This window comes from Phyllostomus discolor, chromosome 4 (genome assembly GCF_004126475.2).
Source record: "Phyllostomus discolor isolate MPI-MPIP mPhyDis1 chromosome 4, mPhyDis1.pri.v3, whole genome shotgun sequence".
NCBI lineage: Eukaryota > Metazoa > Chordata > Mammalia > Chiroptera > Phyllostomidae > Phyllostomus > Phyllostomus discolor.
Genome location: NC_040906.2, coordinates 56116551 through 56137241, shown reverse-complemented (window position 1 = coordinate 56137241; position 20691 = coordinate 56116551). Strand labels below are relative to the sequence as shown.

Below are 20691 nucleotides of genomic sequence, written 5' to 3'. Positions count from 1 at the left end.
TCCAAAACACTCAGTACCTCTAATGAAAAATAAAATGGAAATAAGGTGCTATTTCACTCAACACATCATCGACTTGATCTAGCAGAGACCTGCGTGTACTTTAACCCCATCCAAAATTTACTCCTCTCCCTAACATTATTTGGCAACTACTCTTGAATTTTATGAGCAATTCTATCATGTGCCCACCACATTGCTTTGTGTCCTTTGTCATTTAGTTTGGATTCCAGTGTGTAATTCTAAATCCTTCAAAATTAAGGGTACATTTTCTGTTTCTTCTTTTATTTTCTCTCTCTCTCTCTTTTTAAATAATTTTTACTATTACCATAAAATATATAAAGATGCTCTAAAATTTGAAGAAATCTTTGCTACTGGAAACATTAGCTGCTATCTCTTCTGTAAAAACCCATGCAAGTTTTTGTGTATTTTCCCATATCATTTGATATTTCTTACTCCAGGTCGAGGTATAGGCTTCTGTGGCTTTTTCGATCCTAATTTTTTCATTGCATTATAGTATTTCTTCTGTTCTTCTGTCATAAAGATGTCTTGACCTCCAAAGTATAGAAAAGAAAAATCAAAACTGGTTAAAACTGTGTCCCTTTGCACATAATTTTTCAATGTTATTGAAAATAACAATGTTAAGTGTTAAACTTAAAATAGGAAAAGGGCAGTTAAAAAAGTAATGCATAATTATGCCTGGAATTTTAAATTTGAAAAATTAAAAGTACTTTTTAGGTACTATAATCTTATTTAATTCTCACAATCATCCAAAATTGACTTAATTATTATTTTCATTATTATTTTATGGAGCAAAAAAATCCCAGAAACTGAGAGGTTAACTATTTATTCCAGACCATATAGTAAATGAAAGGTAAAATTTGGTTTTGAGAAACTAAATACTTAGTTCATTACACTATACATACTGCTTTTCTGAAGTTAAAGATAATGATTTAAATTCAAATTTTGTAAAGAGTTGGAGTATTTATATTGTAAGATGATTTAGAGCACTCATAAAAAGGCACTTCACTCTGCCAAGAATTGGTGCAAAAAGATAGAAGGGAAACTGGACAAGTTGGTAGAAGAGTTATAGGTAAGTCAGAGATCGTAAGTATGGCAGGTATGTGATAGACCAGTAGGAACTGAGGACTTGGAACTCAGGCTAATAAGTGAAATAAAGTAGCCTGATATTGACTATAGGATAATATTAGTAATAATAAGAGAGGATGGGGCAGGGATATTCTAAGAGTGAAAGAGCCTAATATCATGAAAGCACTCATTATATAGTGAGAAAACATACTAAGCAAATGAGATGAGAAAGCAATACTCAAAGAAAGAAATAAAAATGGCAAAAAAGCTCATGATACAAATTTAATTTATCAAATATCAAGGATTAAAAACAAAGAGCATGTTTGATGCCAGAGAATCAGCACTGACTTGGGCACACCCATACACTGTTATTGGCAGTATCTGTGGGAATATTATTCTGGGGAAGCAAACTACTTTCTTATGGGAATTTATCTTAAGAAAATAATTAAAAATTCTTTTTCTGGCACAAAGTCTTTGATAAGGCAATATTTAAATCATTAAAGATTAGAAACAACCTAAATCATCAATATATTGGGAAATGGTCATGTAAATTATGATAATGTGTATATGAAGACTTAAAATATGTACAGTCAAAAATAAAATGTATAATTATAGATAAAATAATTTCAGTAATGAGAATACATATAGAGAAAGTTTGAATGGAAAACATACGATGTGAATAGTGGTTTCTCATGAGTAATGCTATTTCTTTACTTTCCATATTGTCTATAATGTGCATTTATATTTGGAATGATGATACTTCATAATATAAAGAGCTGTTTAATTTAAAACTGGAACTGGTAGTTTATAAGTGAATATCAGGAAGAATGAAGTGGAATTATATAAAAAGAACCAATGAAGGTATATATCTTTAACTGGAAGATATATTTTTAGTAGGGGAGTTGTGGGGATAAAACAAGTGGACTTTGGGAAAGAGGCATATGACTGGGTTCTTTTCTAGTTCTTTTCTAATTATTCTCTCTCAAAAGATAGGAAATGTAGTCCCTGACTGAAAAAAAAAAAACAAACCCAGAAGTGAGAGAGGTTTTGCAAGCCCATGCACAGGAATATGGGACACATTCTTGGCTTTCTATAACCTGAAAGAGATGGGCAGTAGATGGCAGAAGGGTAGAGTACAAAAACGGATTTTTAATATACAGGATCTGGCACAAATAATGCCCCTTTTTATTATAAAATCTTTTATTACAAAATCACAAGCATGTAATTCTGTTACATAACAATAGCATACTCAAGCATATCATATGACATTTTAGGTGAAATGTTCAAATTGCTGTCCATCTCATGTGAGACATTCATGCACCCTACCAACCACGCTCAAGCAAGCCTTACTTCTACCAGACCCTGTATACACTCATTTAGCTTCTGAATTAAAGTACCAATTGTTGGTGAGAATACTTCAAATACTTTTACTATCTTTAGTGGGAGAGAGAATATTAGAAATACTTATCTTCTTTTTTTGCTGGTTGAAATTATCTATGATGACACCAATGAACAGGTTCAAGGTGAAGAAGGACCCAAAGATGATGAAAATAACAAAGTAAAGATACATGTACAGACTTTCCTCATACTTAGGCTGGAGTTCCACCTATCAAAGGAAAATATTTTGTAAAGTATCACAATACATTTTGATACTAGAAGTTATTGGTGCTTTTTCATGATAATAGAAAAGAAAATTCCTAGTAATGCTTAAGCATACTTTCCCCTCAATCCCCCAAATCCGCTACCTTAAAAAACAAACAAACTGAAAGTAGCCTTTAAGGATGTCTTCATGTAAAAACTATGGTTATGAGAAAACTTAAGAATCTGTATCTATTTTTATAACTGTAAATACAACTAACATCTTGATATTTGGAAAGTAGTATGTGAAATTTGGCAATTTTTTAATGTACTCAATTTTAATAATTTAAAAATTAGTGAAAATTTTTTACCTGAGTAAATATGTATAGACTATTTAAAAACAACCATTTGTGCACACATGAACTGATTCAAACGAACATGAATTGAATTGTTCATTTAGATTTTCAGCATTATACTTTTAACATTATAACATTCATTGAAATTTTCAGATTGAGTAGACACAATTAGTATGACACCTTATAAATCCTCAGTTGATAATTTAGTATCTAAATTGTATTTATTGTAAATTAGCATTGAACTATCATCTATCACTTAGTAAATGTGCAAAGGAGTCATTACAAACAGTTCACTGATAGATTTATGTCCTAAAGACAATAGATTTAAAAGTCAACCAAACACACAAAACAAGTAACTGAAATAACCCACTCTGGAGTATATCAGGAAGGTAATTCACATATAGCTAAAGCCACTTATGGGAAGTGTATACCAAGACATATAAAAGTAAACTCTCTCAGGTAGTTTAAAGATTACAGGGACAGTCTAAGATGATAGCTTCAACGGATTGAGCTTCAGAATGGAAAGATCAAGACTGATAGAAAATAGCTTTAGAAAATTTGAGGAGCACAAATTTTGAGTGTGGACATGAGCTCTTTTCTTGAAGCCTGAAAGAAGCTGTTGTAGGAGAAATCAAAGTGGGTCTTTACTGTGGTGATATGGTCAGAAACTTAAAAGAATCTCTTGGTCATAGAAGTGACAGCAGCATTAGTAAAGGCTTCAGTCTTCAGTAAATTTATGGATACCAAAATTATATAAGAGAATGAATTTGAAATAAACTGTTACAGAAATTGAAGGCTACCTGGCTAACATCCCTAAGTTTCACACTGCCCAATATGGGGAGTAACTATATATTTCAACTACTAATGGCAATCACATATATTTTCACACTTGCTCCTGCACACCAAAAACATTATTGATCAATTAGTAGATAAGAGCAAACAAAACAGTAAATATTTAATAGAAGGATATTTGTTAGTTATTAAATATTTGAATGTGCTACTTTAGTTTGACTTCCCAAATAGTTTTGATTTATCTTTGTAAGATGTTTTTGATAAACATTGGTGTACTTGAATATTAATTTGAGTCATATTTTTTCTTTATTTTTAGTTATTGTAGAATCATTCTCTTTGGCTGCTAGGCTCTGCTGAATTAATTTTAGCACCCAACCAGTATCATAAAAAGACAGGATGCATGAAATACTTACATTTCTGGAATCAACTGCTGCATACATTATATCCATCCATCCCTTGAATGTGGCCTATTAAGAAGGACATCCATGCTTTACTTTGGCATAAAAATAATTGATACCAGACTTTTAATAAATATTCTTACTTATGTATTTTTAAAAAAGGAACATAAGACTTTCAAGACAACTTTTGCAGGGATTTTGGATCAATGCAATATCTTAAAGAGTTTTAATTTCTAGAACACATAGGGAAAAGAATGGTCATTTCATACATCCTCCTGCTTGATAACAAGTCACAAATACTTCTCAATTCTTTAGAGTTAATGAAATCATGCAATTTAAAGTGCTATCAACATTTGGTAGAATACTTTTAGAAAGATTTACAAATACCAACATATTTGGTAATATCTGTATCTCCTAAAGAATCACAATGATCTGATCATCTGCTGAAATCTATGTGCAAGGTGGACAAAGTGATTGAAAGTTTAAGATTTCTCTTGTTTTGTAATGTTCTAAAGATCATACAGGGATACAGGGGTGGGCAAAAGTAGGTTTACAGTTGTAAGTACATGAAAGTTTATTCTTGTATTACTTATTACTTATTGTATCTTTTATTTGTATTATAACTGTCAACCTACCTTTGGACTCCCCTTTATATAAAGTCAGACTTGCAACTATCTATCCTTTTAAGAATTTTGGAACATAACATCCAGAAATATCCTATATTCCATTCTTTGTAATTTGTTATGAGAGTGAGTTAATATGGGTAAGAAAGGTAAAAACAAATATGGTAGACACTTGGCATTCACGAATTCAGGAAGGGTCCTAAGTCTAATAACTCACAGTAATTTATTTGTCCTAGGACATGAATTTTGAGCCCTATGAGCCTGAGAGGATTGTTCCTTAGTTAGTAAGCAAGGCTAGCAAAGCTTTCAGCATCTGTATTGCAACACACACACACACACACATTTTCATAACACTAGCACTTGTGAGGTGGTGGATATTGTGGGGAAAAAGCCACATAAGAGTGGGTATGATGGCAGAGAAAAGAAAGTAATGATTGTTAGCTAGAAAATAGAAGTTATTTATATATCAAAGAAAAAATTTTGGATGTGTCAATGGCTGGGGTCAATGATAAAACCAGTCCCTAAAAACATTAGGTACAGAAACAAATAAAGGTGATTCAAAGAACCACTTCAATGAATAATTCTGAATAAAACCAAAGACAAAGCTTAGCATTTCCTTAGTAGCAGAATTTATTCAATGGCTTTGTGCTGGATCATTACCTTAAATTTCCAGAATTGTTTAGTAATTTAAGGAATTCCTTGAAATTTTCAAATTTTATTTTCTTAATTTTATGAAGTGGGACACTTTGGTGGTATTTATAAGTGCAGTTATTAGTTAAACATTAGGATAAATGTTCAAGAAGATACCATGTGTCTACTATAATATTTAAAGGAGTCGTACTCGCCAGATTGTTTAAATCCCTATTTTAATTGCATGAGTATGCAGAGTAAGTCAGCAATATCCATAAGAGAAATAAGAATTTCAAACAAGAAGGTGGGAAGAATGTGTAAAAATAGTGCAGGTATCTCCGAAAGAGATGCAAGAGGGTTTGACCAGTGCAGGGTTATTTGCTTGGCTAGTCTCCTGGTGGAACAACTGAAATCACAACCTTAGTGAAAAGAAATAAATTTGTGCCCTAAGAACGCTGTAAAACTGCAAGGGAAGCACTCATTCAGCTTTTAAAGTTGTTAAGTGGAGTTTCAGCGGCCAAAACGGAGCAGTATGTTTACAATGCTTTTCCCATACTCCAGGTTCAGTCTTTATCCACTGCTTCCCTGCAATGCGGGTGGAGCTAACAGCAGCATCATAAGAAAATGTTTAAAGGACCACCATCTTTTGCATTTTTATAAATTGCAAACTATCCTTCTTTTGTGTTGATCAGCCTTAGAGACTCAGGAGTGAAAACATTGCTATTAAGATAAAATAGGCTTAAGTAATTATATTGAAAGGTCGTTTGAGGCGAAACAACAACCGCTGCTTATGTTTCATCCCTGTATCCAGTATTACTTCCATTTCACTGTGATAATCTGATCCTGAAACCTAAATATCATTTCCCGATCTTCAATCTAAATGAAGCAACTCAGTTGCAGTTAATTCTCACCAATTAGGGCCAATTCAATCAGGGGTGTTAAGTCTGTGTGCTTTGGGGATTGGTGGGGGTGTGATCCCTCAGTGGAACAAACTTATCAATTGCAGTAGAGAAAAAAAAAACAATAAACTACCCTGGCTGGTGTAGCTCAGTGGATTGAGCGTGGGCTGCGAACCAAGGTTCAATTCCCAGTCAGGCCACATACCTGGGTTGCAGGCCACGGCCCCCAGAAACCGCACATTGATGTTTTTTTTTCTCTCTCTTTCTCCCTCCCTTCCCTCTCTAAAAAATAAATAAAATCTTTAAAAACAAAACAAAACAAAAACAATAAACTTACTGATATATTGGTCAACTTTTTCATGTAGGAAGAGAAAGCAATATGAGAAGAAAGAAGAAAACCTATGGGAAGAACTGGCCATTACCAACTATATCTGTATTACACCCATCTGGGTTCATAAACTGGTACTGGTAATAAATCAAAGGTCAGAAAAAATATTTTATAGACTTTATTTTCAGTAAATAATGGATGTATGTGATTACTTTGTTATTATTCCAAACAATAAACAAATTTCAGAGAAAAAGAGTTTTCACTTACAACTTGAAGCAAAGAGAGATACCCAAATCCTACATTATCAAAGTTTACTTTCACATTTTTCCATCGGGCAGTTTCATTTCTTTCTATTAGTTTTAGGCAATCAGTATGATTATTCACTTCTTCGATTTCAAACATATCACCAGTTGTGGTGTTAACACAGTGGTAGAATTTGCCAGCAAACAAATTTACGCCCATGATGCTGAAAATTAGCCAGAATATAAGACAAACCAGAAGCACATTCATGATGGATGGAATTGCTCCTAAAAGGGCATTCACAACCACCTAGTACACAAATGGAAAAAAAGAAAAGTCAGAATTCTTGTTGGTTAAGAAATATAAGACATTCCCCTACTAATCCTTAGTTTTTCTGAATTTTTCACTATTGAGACTATACTAGGATATGTAAAAACAAAGTAAAAAGAATCTTACAGTGAGATCCATTCTTTCTTAAGCAATACATTTAGGAAAACAAATATAGACAATATGACAAAGAAACAAAATAGTTTAAAAATAGAGAAATGGAAGTAGGAAAACAAAATTAGAGGCATTTGCTGCCAGAAGAAGTCAGAATATGTGTTGTTTACTAGAAAAAGAGAAGAAGGAAATCCTAATTACAGGCTAACTCATTTAAAAAAGGCAATATATTAAAGAACAAAACTAAAATATTTGGACTAGTTGATTTGACTAATATACTTTAATAAATTAAAAATTAAGATGTATAAATATAAAAATATTAAATACCTAATATAATTTTGTCTTTAATTATTCATGCATTGCTATGACTAATATTTTTTGCATAAGAAGCAAGACAATTTAGCATTATGTATTTCATTAGATCATCACATCTTTATTTCAAGCTCCAGTCATGTCAGTTGTTTCATTTACTGAGTTTAATTCAATAAACTTATTTTAAATGAAACATAATAGTAATCAGCTTCTTAGGAAAATAAGAAAAGGAGGGATGCCATATGTAATTCCCAAATCTGATGTGATTACATCAAATTCTGTATTAAATAATTATCTACTCCTGGTTTCTATAGAAGTATTTTTCAACTTTTTTCTTTATTTCTGAATCATAAATTAAAAATTTGAATTTCCATACTCAGCAACATTGCAGGGATGACTGTCCTTTCTTCCTCCTCCACATTGGAGCTGCATGTGAGTAGTTAAGAGGAAAGATAAAACAGGCTCTAAAATGCTCCTAAGTGGCAGATGATGCCTCAGACTTGAAAATCAACAGCTAAATTAATTCTACCTAGTTATCTTTGTTATTCTTGTCAACCTGATTCAAAGTAAACAACAGGCATCAAAAATATCTCTTATATGTCATTTGATGACAGTATAGTTTTAGAACAAAGTTTTGTGACTGCCTGTCTAAAAAAACAAATACATGAGTGAATTCCATGTGCTTCTGAGTCCTGCTTAATGTCTGTAAAAAACTGTAGGCTTTCTGGGGTTACAAAACAGCATATAAGTGGGCCAAGGGAAATAATAAAACCACGAATGACAAAGGTAGAGAAATGAGCATGAAAAAATTAAGTCGGTTGAGTTAAACCAGGCTGATTCAAATGATGTGGCCTATGCAGCTTAACACACTGACACGTGGCACCTTGCCTTATCTCTCTCGGCTATCTGCATTAATGCAACTGATTGAAGAAATATCAATACTTATACTTAAGTATAAGTATTTATTTATACTTAATTTTAAATGTGTAGATACACATAGATTCCCCTGGGATTCAAAATTTGAAAGCTGAAGTCAAGTTTTTACTTATTTGCCTCCTTTCCTAAATATTTTGCCTACCACCCGGATAAAAAAAGCTATTTCTATTGTGTATATATAAGAGTACATATTGAAAAGTGTATATTAATTACCTAAAACAGCCAATTTAGAGCATGAGCAAAGTACTGGTTGCCTTACCTATTTCTTGAATTTTTTTCACATCAATTTGTACATCTCACAGTTCTTCAAAGCCCTTCTCATCTCTGTCACTTCCATTTTTACCTTCACCATTCTAGTTTTGGTTTCTGATTGCTCATACTTGCACTATCGTTGGAGCCTTCTAACTTTCTCCTTCCTTTGATCCATATTAGATGAATTAATCTTCTCCAAGTCTCACTTTAAAGTAATTTAATGGCTCCCCACTCATTATCAAATGTTTTCCTTATCTTGATATTCAAAACACACTACAATATACATTTCTAGTTTTAACTTCCCTTACCACCTACTCTTCTTTCCAGTCCAACTAATATAACTACCTTAGAATTGAGATGCCATTTCCTTTGAAATGGCTTGTTCAAAATCACCCTTTCTGATACACTTTTTCTACTCACAAGCTTTATTTCAAGCAGTACTTTCTTTTATAGAATCTAACTTCACCCCCTCAGTTTAGCTCCCAAAATAAAAATTGTTTCTTTTTCTGAATTCAAGAATCAGAATTCCAGTTCTAGTTAGAACTGTGGAGATAATTTAGTATTGTGTTCTCATTTGGCAAATGAGAAGAATGAGGCTAATATAGGTCAAGTTCAGAAAGCAGACAGAAGTAGCATCTAGTGCTCTTTGCACTCACCTTCTCTAATTCTCCTTACAGTGATTTGTACTTCTTTGGTATCCATACTGCTCTGTATCAGAGTTAATTACATTCCTATAATCCTCAAAGATGACAGGCTTTTGATTTTTGAAATTTAGGATGCAAAAATATATTTGTGAATTCTCTAAGACCTTGAGTACCTTGAATATAGAGGTATAACAGAGTGCTTTGAATAGAGGAACACAAAAAATGGTTCGTTGAATGAAAGAATGAAGTTTAGCTTAGCATTTATTGATTGAAAAATAATTGTTAAATGTTAATTCTGGGTATGGCATGAGAATAAAGGGCACAACAAAAAATGGGAGGTTAGTCCATATGTCTGAGGTTTACTTTGAAACGGGGGACTTATTTGGCATTAAAATGAACCCTATGAAATTCATGGTGCAAGTCCTCTGCAGCAGTGCCTTTTAGGTATGACTGAAATGTTGGCAACCATTTGGCTCAGAGAAAGGTTTATATTTATGAAGGTAAAAGAATTATATTTTGGAAAACCTTTGACATAGTATTAGGGAATTTACTATACAAAGGTTCATTCATATTTAACATTTTATTAAATTAGGCAGTGAAGGGTCAGGGAAAGAACTGTCTTTTCCCAAGAGCCCAAGCCTGTTCTTAGTTCAGCACAGAGGGAGGTGTATTAACTCTTTTGCCCTCCAGGGAACTGTGGTAATTGGTTCCCGTGTGGTGAAGGTACCAGGCAGAACTAGCCTGGATATATTGGAAAGAACAATTTGAAGTGTCAGGCTGTGTAAAATGAGATATCTAAGATAGGAATTATTTTAATGAATAACACTAGAGGTGTTTCCCATAAATGTTTTGTAAAACATCATCAAATAGAATGTCCTTATTCTAGCACAACACATTCTTATGAAAACTGCTTCTAGTTCACTAACTGCATTTTTTATTAAATCAATAGGAGTGAGGAAGAGACAATTAAATATTCAGATTAATGTGAGGGATTTTGATACATGCAGAAATGTCTTCTTGTCTGAACAATTTGTCTTTGAACTTCAAATCAATACTACCCATGGATTCTAATGTTTCTGTATTTGAAATACAAAAAAATACTATATGAGTAAAAATCAGAAATAGGCAAAGTATAAATCACATATTAAGTATGAGGAAGAGTAAGAGAATCTAGTAAAAATCTAATGATTATATTTATTGTGCAGTTTAGTTAAGGTAATTATTTTTGTAACACATGATACATCAATTATCTATATAAATACTTTAAACTTTTTATGCATCAAAAAAAAACTCTTCTTCTTGCACATCATTCCTAAACTTCAAGAATACATAAAATGTAGAGTTACTTTCATTTATGTTTTCACTGTGATATCTTCTAAGATCTTAAGTCATAAGTTGGGAGTGATTTACTCTAAGAGTGAGTTTATGCATTAAATTTATTTAATTAATGAATTTAAATTAAATTTAATGAATCATAAATTTAAGGAATTTAATTTAAATTCATTAACTAAAGCATCTTAATAATACATATAATAAAATGCTTTTATTTTATATTTAGGTAGGTGTTCAACTCTGTGTAATTGTAATAAGTCTTTGCATATCAATGTATTTTCATTAAAATACAAACTATATGTGCTTACTCGACCTTTCTTAATATATTTTGCCTTGTTACACTTTGAAAATAACCCTTATACATTTACACTTAACTAAAAAATTAGAATGGTCACACAGTCAATACTAATCTTATGAAATCAGAAATATTGCACCCTACCATTTGCTCACCTATGTCAACAAGGCAAAAAATCAACTACTAGTATCTTTTTGGCAATTTTCAGGACCCAGACCAATGCAGAAATGGCAAGGGTTTTTGCCTCAAAGAGCATCATCAACTTGACAAGCTAACATTTTCATCAAACCAGTCTAAACCAAAGTCCCCCACCATCACCAATCAGTCAATCTCCCCATCAATAGATAACTCAACATACACATAACTAAATCAGAATGAGTGAAACTTAATAAAGATATCAACAGTTGGGATTCAAATCCACAGAGGGTAAATACTCAAGGGTATTTTTCTCAAAAGAAAATTCAAGACAGTTGAAAATAGGGGAATAGAATGTAAATACTGTATTTTCCCTACAGTGGTGCAATAGTACCCTTCCCAATCCCTCCCTCATCCCACTATACAAAGTCACAGTGAAAGGATGAAAGGTAGCAAAAGGGGTAATACAGTACCCATAATAAAGGGCTGAGGGGAGGAACCAGCGCTCCACCCCATCCAAGTTGGAGCAAGATTATCCTATATAAAATAGAAATATATAGTTTGTTAATAGTTAGAAATCTGATATGACAGAACATTTGGTGTTACTTTTTGTATATGATGCTCTCTGTCTGTTTCCCTATCAATCAAGACTTGAGTTCTTTTGAAAAAAGGTCTTTACAATTTTCTAGATTAGGAAATTAAAAACACAAATTTAAGTACAATTTTTTTACTCTAGATAGTCAATGACATCAATTCATTCAGTTCAATTTTACAAGTTGAAAAATTTGGACTGGAAATTTGAAATACAATACATGTTTAAAAGCTCTCAGCCAGAATGTGCATGAAACATGCAAAACATAAAGGGCAACGTGATGATAATTGTTTTATTACTCTCTAACTTCTTATCAAGCATTGTACAACATGCTTTATTTGGAAATGTTCCATAAAAGCACATGCTTTGAAAATGTGATGAACAGCAAAAATAAAATGAATGCCTGATTTATGCTTTTACACAGCTATTGTGATTTTATGCTGCCAGGGAAAAGAATAAAATGAGAGTTCCTGAATATATTTAAATCTCACTTCCCAATTATAACCATCATTATTATTTGCATCCTCACAATCAACCATGATTACATTATTTTACAAAGTCAAAAAATCAAAACACTTAAAACACAAGAAATAGAATCCATAATCAGGTTATTTTGTCTCTACAATGCCAAATATGTATTAAATGGTCAGCATTTTAGGGTTGTGTATATGCTGTCATTATGGGGCAAAGAACCATATTCATAAATCTATTAATTTAAACGATTAGCTCATCTCTTATCAGCATTTAGAAGGAGGTTGTGCTTTTAAAACTCCAAGTTTCAAAAGTTAATCTCTCCTTACAATATAAAAAAACATTACTGATCAGTAATTATAGATAAGGTTGTTTCTGTAAAAACTGTAGGTAGACCCACGGGACCAGTATTGTTATGAAAAGACATGTTAACTATGGTCGTATCTGGCCATTTGATTCATGGCTAATTTTGAAATGTGTGTAACAGCTCCAAATGCTTAGCAGTGTTCAGATTTCAGGAGACTTTGAAAACGTGTAGCAGTAGTCCCTTCTTATCTGAGGAGGGTACATTCCAAGACCCCTAGTGGATTCCTGAAACCATGGATAGTACCTATATATACTATATTTTCTTCCTACACAGAAAAACCTATGATAAAGATTAATTTATAAACTAGGCACAATAGGAGAGTAGCAATAATTAGTAATAAAATAGAACAATTATAACAACACATTATAATAAAAGTTATGTGAATGTGGTCTCTTTCCAAATATTTTACTGTACTGTGCTCCTCTTTGCACTTAAAGGAAGCCCTCGCTGTAAGGCACTCTTTGGCATATTCCAATTACCAGCATCACTATTCTTGCACTTGGGGGCCATCATTAAACAAAATCAGGGTCATTGAACACAAGCACCGTGATACTATGAGAGACAGTCTGATATATCCAAGATGGCTGCTGAGTGCCTATCTCACTGTTCAAAGAAATGGTTCAGGTCCTGTCTGGGACAGAGTAGGATGGTGTGAGGTTTCAGTACCCTACTCAGAATGGCACACAATTTAACTTATGAACTGTTTATTTCTGGAATTTTCCATTTAATATTTTTGAATTGTAGTTGACTGTGGATAACTGAAACAATGCAGTAAAACTTGAAGAAGGGGGAACTACTATATTTTGATTCAGGTGACAAGTTTTCAAGTAGAATGTATTAAAATAATATTTTTCTCCAGAACTGACACTGGAAATCTGAAATAACAAAAGGTGACATTTTAATTAGAAAATAATCTTAATTTCACATACCCTGGAGATAATTTACTTTAATATTTTAGTAAAAATGTAAGGATCTCTGTGAGAAATAAAATAAGACTATATTATATTATGTTAAATTATTTCTAATGAGAAAATTCTTTATATATGTTAGGGGAACTGAAGTCAGATGTTCTTAAAAACTGACGCTTAAAATAAATTTTATTTTAGAAGAATACATAATATAGCTATCAACAACCTAGAAAATGCAAATGGAAATCTATAATATAGCTTAGTTTCTATAAACATAACTCTATCTTGGACAGCAAAAGAGCAATATTTTTCTTTTTGAATCACAATTCAGCATCCTTGTTTTGGTAAAAAAATGATCTTTTAATAAACAATTACTTTTTATGTTACACATCTCATTTATAAATGTTTCATGCTTTTAAAACAGGCATGGAAAATAACAAGTAAGTAATTGCAAAATTTCTAAGCAGTTATGAATCATGGGGAATGGTTTAGTATTTCCTTGAAAGAAGTAATATAAAATTTTATGTAATTCTGATAAATGAAATTTAAGTTATGGTTAATGTATGAATCAGCTATATATTAAGTCAAAAGTATATCTTGTATTATTATACTATGGATATTTTACTTCATTGTCATGAAATATTACATGGATTTATATATAAAAAGTCTTAAGTTACTATTTGTATAAATTAAAAATAGTACAAAAATAATACAGTTACAAATTGAGGCTATATTAAACATAACTTTTAAAAAATATTTAAATTTAGTCAATGTTTAATATCCCTTCAATGTATTAAATTATACAAATTTTGGCATTATAGAAACAAAATTCTGACAACTTAAAAATTTTTTTCCTTCACACTTATCCTCAGGCACATGTGTGATTCATGTAATTTTCAATAAAATTTGTAAACTACAGTTTAGATCATCACAATTGAAAAGCACATGTCAAATTCACTTTAGTTGATTATTATCATATATTATTATATATAGACTTTAATAATGCATTTGCTTTTTTGTATACAGGTTTGTAAGGAAACTCCCAAGATAGATTAAGAATAAAGTCATTTTAATAAGCATAGCAGATAAATGATATTGTATCATTTTAAGGGAGGCCTAAATTCTCTTGCATATCACCTACAAGTAAATATGCAAAAGATAAAGTAGCAGTTTTGCAAGGATTTGCCATTCCTTTGCATGCATGGGTTTTTTTTTTTCCTCTTTAAAATTTAATTTAGTATAGGCTATAGGCAATACTTCCAGTTCTTTCAGTTTTCTTACCCTCATCCCTTCAAATCGTGATAAAGCTCTTAGAGGTCTCAGAGCTCTTAGTGTCCTGAGAGATTTGATGGCACCAAGTTCTGAGTAGCCCAAGGCATTTGCTGTTAAGCTGACCAACGAAACCTGCACCAATAAACAAATAAATAAATAAATAGTAAACAGAACTGTCATTCAAGTTTTAGTTACTATGACATACAATGAATATGATTTTTGCTTATAATACTCAAGACAAATGGTGGTATATTTTCAGCAAAATATACCACCTTTTAGAATTTTAAGGAAATATTTTCAGTTTGAGGCAAAAAAGTAGCTTTTAAAATGTTAACTAAAATTACTTGCATAAGAACCTCAAATGTCATGTAATTTCTTAGTTGTTTAATTAATTTATTAAGACCGATTAGTTTAAAAAAAAATAAAATTTAATTTAAAAAGAAAAATTCCAACTGTAAGAGAATGTCATTATCCTTTCTTTATTTTATTAAGTTGCTGCTGAATTATAGGGCTTTGCCTATGGTTAAATAAAATACAAAAACTGCTACTGTATTGGAAAAAGCAAGAAATCTCTATCCTGCAGTGGTATGTTCAACTAATTATAATTGATACTCTCAGAAATTAATATGCTATATCACATTAATTTTGCAGTTGATTTTCCAAAGGGGATTCATTGTCTTGTTAATCCCTTGTGCTTTCACTTGTCTTACATGTATTCCTATGTAAGTTAATAGAAATTAAAAAGTTATTTCATCATAAAACTCATTTTTTTCTATACTAATTTACAGCTTTTGTCATAGTACCTGGTCCAAAATTGTCAATCAGTAGTTACAAATAAATAAATAATTTTATTTCATTTGTATGAAATATGCATTGACTAAGAAATGAAAATCTCAGATGTTTAATTCTCTAAACAAATAATTTACCAAAACTTCTTAGCTAAACAGAGTTACAATTTCATTCATTTGAAAGTGACTACTATTGGGAAGTTCCAAATACTCGATACAATTTTTGCAAAATTTCCTATTTTTAAGTGTATGTCACTGTATATTTATTATAATTTTGCCTTACTTTAGATGTGCTATAATTCCTTTTGTCTTTTTTAGAGTGATTTACTAATCCTTATGAAATAATTAAAATAGAACATTAAAAAATAAAAATATTACTATTGCAAAACTACAAAATGCTACATAGAATTACTTTCCTAAAATATTTTAGAGATAATTATTTAAAAACTAGTTAATAATAATGAAGTATTGAAATATAACTTCTAATTTTTGTAACCTCTATAATAGAAACTATTTTTCTTAATGATATGATGAAACAATTCTTTTGAGGCTTCCTCTAAATTTGTTTACTTCATTGTAACATTATTAAGCTTTTCAAATAGCTCTGGCTTTGTCTTTGCTTAGAATTACGAAGATATAATGTATGCAGATCTCTTAGCTCTAGAAATACATTCCACAAGGAGCCTGCATAGACCTACTGGATTATTATCTTTTGGAGGATAAAACTGTTGTCTATGAAATCTGTGATAATTTGGATACAGTTTTCTGAAGCTGAAATTATGCCAAATTCATAACATGAAACATGATGTTGAACTTTATCAAATTTCAGGGCTGTCACTTGTTTTAGGGCAAATGAAGTATTAATCATTTGGTATACAAATCTGTGAAGGTCTGGTATATTACTAGTCACCATTCTAGGAAAACTCTCACCACTTCATAAAATAGTTTTTCCCTACACTCTGTATACCTTACCTCCTATAATGAAGTTATAATCTATACTATATGCTCTTTAAACTTATCCTTTAAAAACTTTGAGTAGGTTAAAGGGAATTTTAAAAATTGACAGGAGCTCCCACCATCATGACCGTTTACTGAGTGCCTTTAAAAATTGATGTACTAATATCACCATTTATAAGGGTCAGGAGCCAAGTAATCTGCTCAGTGGCATAGAACGAATCAGTGGAGGGGCTGGGATTCAAACTCATCAGTCTGATTCACAATATGTAAAAGGAATTTAAACAACACACCCAATTTTACCACTTTCCCTATGCACTGCTGTTTTTTTTTTCATTCAGCTTTTGCCTAGATAATGACCATAAATCCCATCCCTCCAATGCTAAATCATTACTAAATTAGTCTGTTCTTACAAAAACTCCAGTATCATTCACTGAATTAGTTTAGGTACTAGTAGCATATTCTGTCCACACAAAATAGTGGTCAGAGTTTCAGTAGTTTAGAATTACAATATAGGTAAGACAAACTACCTTGAATGGAAGAGAAAGATATGGAAGATACATACATCAACAATTAAGAAGTCCAGCCAACACCATGCATTGGTGAAATATGTTTGATAGCCATATGCCACCCATTTTAGAAGCATTTCCAAAATGAAAATGTAAGTGAAAACCTTGTCAGCATATTCCAACATTGTCTTAATTGTCTTTCGCTGATCAATATATATATCTTCAAATGCCTATAAAGAAAAGTTACACATCTTAGATTTCTAATACCATTATACTCTGTAGGCTATTTTCTGATCATATGTATATGTAAATATGTGATACTCAATTAGAATAGGAGGACAGAGGAAGAATAGTGATTACTACTATTTTTTCTCTTAAAGACCCTTTAATGGACCCTGGTTGGCGTAGCTCAGTGAATTGAGTGCCAGCCTGTGAACCAAAGAGTTGCTGGTTCGATTCCCAGTCAGGACACATGCCTGGGTTGCATGCCAGTTCCCCAGTAGGGGGTGCATGAAAGGCAACCACACATTGATGTTTTCCTACTTTCTCCTTCCCTTACCTTTCCTTCTCTCTTAAAATAAATGAATAAAGTCTTTAAAAAAGATATTTTAATTAATAAGGGAAACATTATACTCTCCATTTATATTATAGCTGAAAGAAAAAAGTAAAAGCATAATTCTAATGAATTAATTTGACCTATTAGGAAATAGTTCTTAATGTCACATCATGATGGTGCTACCCCAACCTGAAGTTATTTATTCTTTTTGTTTAATTTCTTTTGCTTCCACTTGTTGGCTTTTTGCTATACAAAGGAGGCTGAAGAAATAAAAAGTGAAGCTTATACTTTTCATAAAGCAGAAATTATAATTAATCATTATACTTTCCAAATTTATTGTGTAGTTGGATTCATTTATTCCCTTTTCCTTTCATTTTGTTGTTTGTTTATATTTCTCAGCAGAGACAATGATAGCAGGATAAAATTACTTCTCATTTAGACAACAATAAGTATTCTTATATGAACCTTCCTTGATATTTGATATCAAAGTCCCACATTCATTTCAAAGGTAAAGGATTGTTTTTTGTCTTAAGTAGCATGTAGAAAAATTTATTTCATCAGATAAATAGGCAGGAAAATATAGGCCTATATTCTAATTGTGAATTTAAGCTAAAGAAACTAATTTTGTTTCAATCAGGGAAGATCTATCTATCTATCATCTATCTATCTATTATCTACATCTATCTATCATCTATCTTGTGGCTTAAGTATTCCATTTGTGTCAATATTTTCTGAAATGTTATCTATATGTTATAGTTTATATTTTTGTAGATTATTATAAAGAGAAACCAATCCTTAAATGAGTCACTTAGGCACACTGCCCAATAGTTGTTAGCAATATTCATTATTTCTTGAGTAGCATAAAAATAGTTACACAATTGAGAAAGGGCAGAGAAGTGGTTCCTAAGGACTTACTGACTGTCCAAAAAGAGATAATAATAATACCATTCAAAAAGAAAACTTGTCAGAATTTAGAAGTTACAGAGTCCCAATCACAGGACTACCATTAATGTCACTGTATTTGCCATGCTTACTTTATTATTAAAGTATAAATAATTGAATATTCATATTTTTTGTTATCCTGAATAAACTGAAAGGAGAAATTTTCTGGGTTACTGAATAAGAAAAATTAATAAATATCTTATTATAAATGTATGCACACATAGGAAGTTTAGAAATGAATAGTTATACATTATGTCTATAGTCTGGAAGATATGAAATGGGGTAATTAACAGGCACTAGAAATGGGTAGAAGGGTGAGTTGGTGGGTAGATGGGTGGTGGATGGAAATAAAAAATGTATGTATGTTTAAGGAAGAAGTCATGAATAGAGATAACAGTTTGGGATTTATCAAACGGGGTGATGGCTGATGCTGTGGAAATGGAAATGGGTGTACAAGGAGCGTTCAGAGGGAAAAGTGCATTTCCTAAAGGAAAGCAACAGAAAGGATTAATAAGTCATCAATATTAGGTTATTCTAAAACTTAGTATTTTATCACTTTTGCTTAATATTCACTCACCAGAGCACCGCTACTAAGGAGAATCATAAAAACAATGAAAGTTTCAAACCAGTTATGTTCAACTATTCGGAAACATGTTCTTCTCAGGTTCCACCATTGCTTTCCTCTCCCTTCTTCCACACTAATTTGACAGCATTTGAATCTTTGTACACAGCCTGAAAGTATAATATTTAAATCAATAAAATAACTTCTACAGCTTCAACAGTAACTTCTGGCATGTCCCTGATCCATCATCTCTTTCCTATTGCCATCTCTTTCTTGCTAGGATAACTCTCTAGGCCTGGAGTAGCAAGAGTAAATTTGTTAGCTGTGTGAAGTTGCAAAAATTATTCAGGATCTTTAAATGGTTCCCTGGCTAATAACACCTGCTTTTTCTGACTCAACTGTTACTTTCCAAGAATAAACTTTGTAAAGCACAAATCAATATGAAGTAGCTTTACCTTGTCCTCCATCATCCCATTACACTCTGTTAAAGTCACTATAAAAAAGGACTTCAAACTGCAAATTAATAATAAACAGAAAACTTTCCCCTTAAAGAGGATATAGAGTAATAACATAGATCTCTTCTAACAATACTGGTGTGTTACTGTTAAGGTTTTCTCATGGTGCTCCTAGAAGAGCTTACTTAATTTCCAAAATTAATTTTGTCCACCAAAATTTGATCAACACGGTCCTGCTTTGATTTTTCATTCTCTTCTTACACTACTTTTACTCACTCTGACATAAAAATTAAATCAAAGGTATCTGTGAATACCTTAGTAAGCACCATGCAGGAAAGAATGAAAGAAAGAAAGAAAGAAAGAAAGAAAGAAAGAAAGAAAGAAAGAAAGAAAGAAAGAAAGAAAGAAAGAAAGAAAGAAAGAAAGGGAGAGAGGAAAGGAGGAAAGAAAATAAGAAGGAAGGAAACAGAGAAAGAAAATGTAATAAAGAAAGAGAGGGAGGAAGGGAGGATGGAAGAAAAAAAGGAAGGAAAAAAGAAAAGACATAAGGAAAAGGGGAAAGGAAGGAAGGAAGAAAAGATGAAAGGAGGAAAGAAAAAGAAAAAAAGAAAGGAAGGAAAGGAAGGAGGAAAGAAGAAAGAGGAGGGGAGTATATGAACCTTGCCCCCAAGAACATTACATCCTGATTTTCAAGAAAAGATGTAGGAACTCTGCCTCAAAGGGTGGGAAAAAAGGCAGGTATTCTATAAAGGAAAGGGAAGGGAAGGAAGGGAAAAAGAGAGGAAGAAAAACTGGGATGATACATATAACAATTCAAAACAGAGAAGAGCTTCCATGAAAGAATATATGGCTAGTTATCAGGAGAATTAAACGGATATATTTATTATAGCTGTTAAGCTCTTTTTTACTATGGTCAGATGAAGGTAGTTTGAGAAGGACTTTGAGAGTTGTGTATAATTTATATAGGAAATAGAGGGAGACATTATATATCAAGCCTTTAAAGAAGAGATCACTAAATAAAGACTATGCAAATATATTAAT

General features: G+C 31.8%; 1 protein-coding gene across 6 annotated transcripts in view; it reads right to left on the bottom strand.

The window, feature by feature from the left end:
• LOC114494503 (sodium channel protein type 1 subunit alpha) overlaps positions 1 to 20691 on the bottom strand; it is a 124597-nt gene that overhangs the window by 7125 nt on the left and 96781 nt on the right. For all 6 annotated transcript variants that reach the window (XM_028509665.2, XM_036023363.1, XM_036023360.1 and 3 more), the window contains 7 exons: positions 19211 to 19365; positions 17192 to 17365; positions 14894 to 15016; positions 6955 to 7236; positions 4223 to 4276; positions 2552 to 2689; positions 451 to 555 (listed from right to left, as the gene is read on the bottom strand). In XM_028509665.2, coding sequence (XP_028365466.1) covers positions 451 to 555; positions 2552 to 2689; positions 4223 to 4276; positions 6955 to 7236; positions 14894 to 15016; positions 17192 to 17365; positions 19211 to 19365 — 1031 coding nt within the window. The remainder of the gene's footprint in view (positions 1 to 450; positions 556 to 2551; positions 2690 to 4222; positions 4277 to 6954; positions 7237 to 14893; positions 15017 to 17191; positions 17366 to 19210; positions 19366 to 20691) is intronic.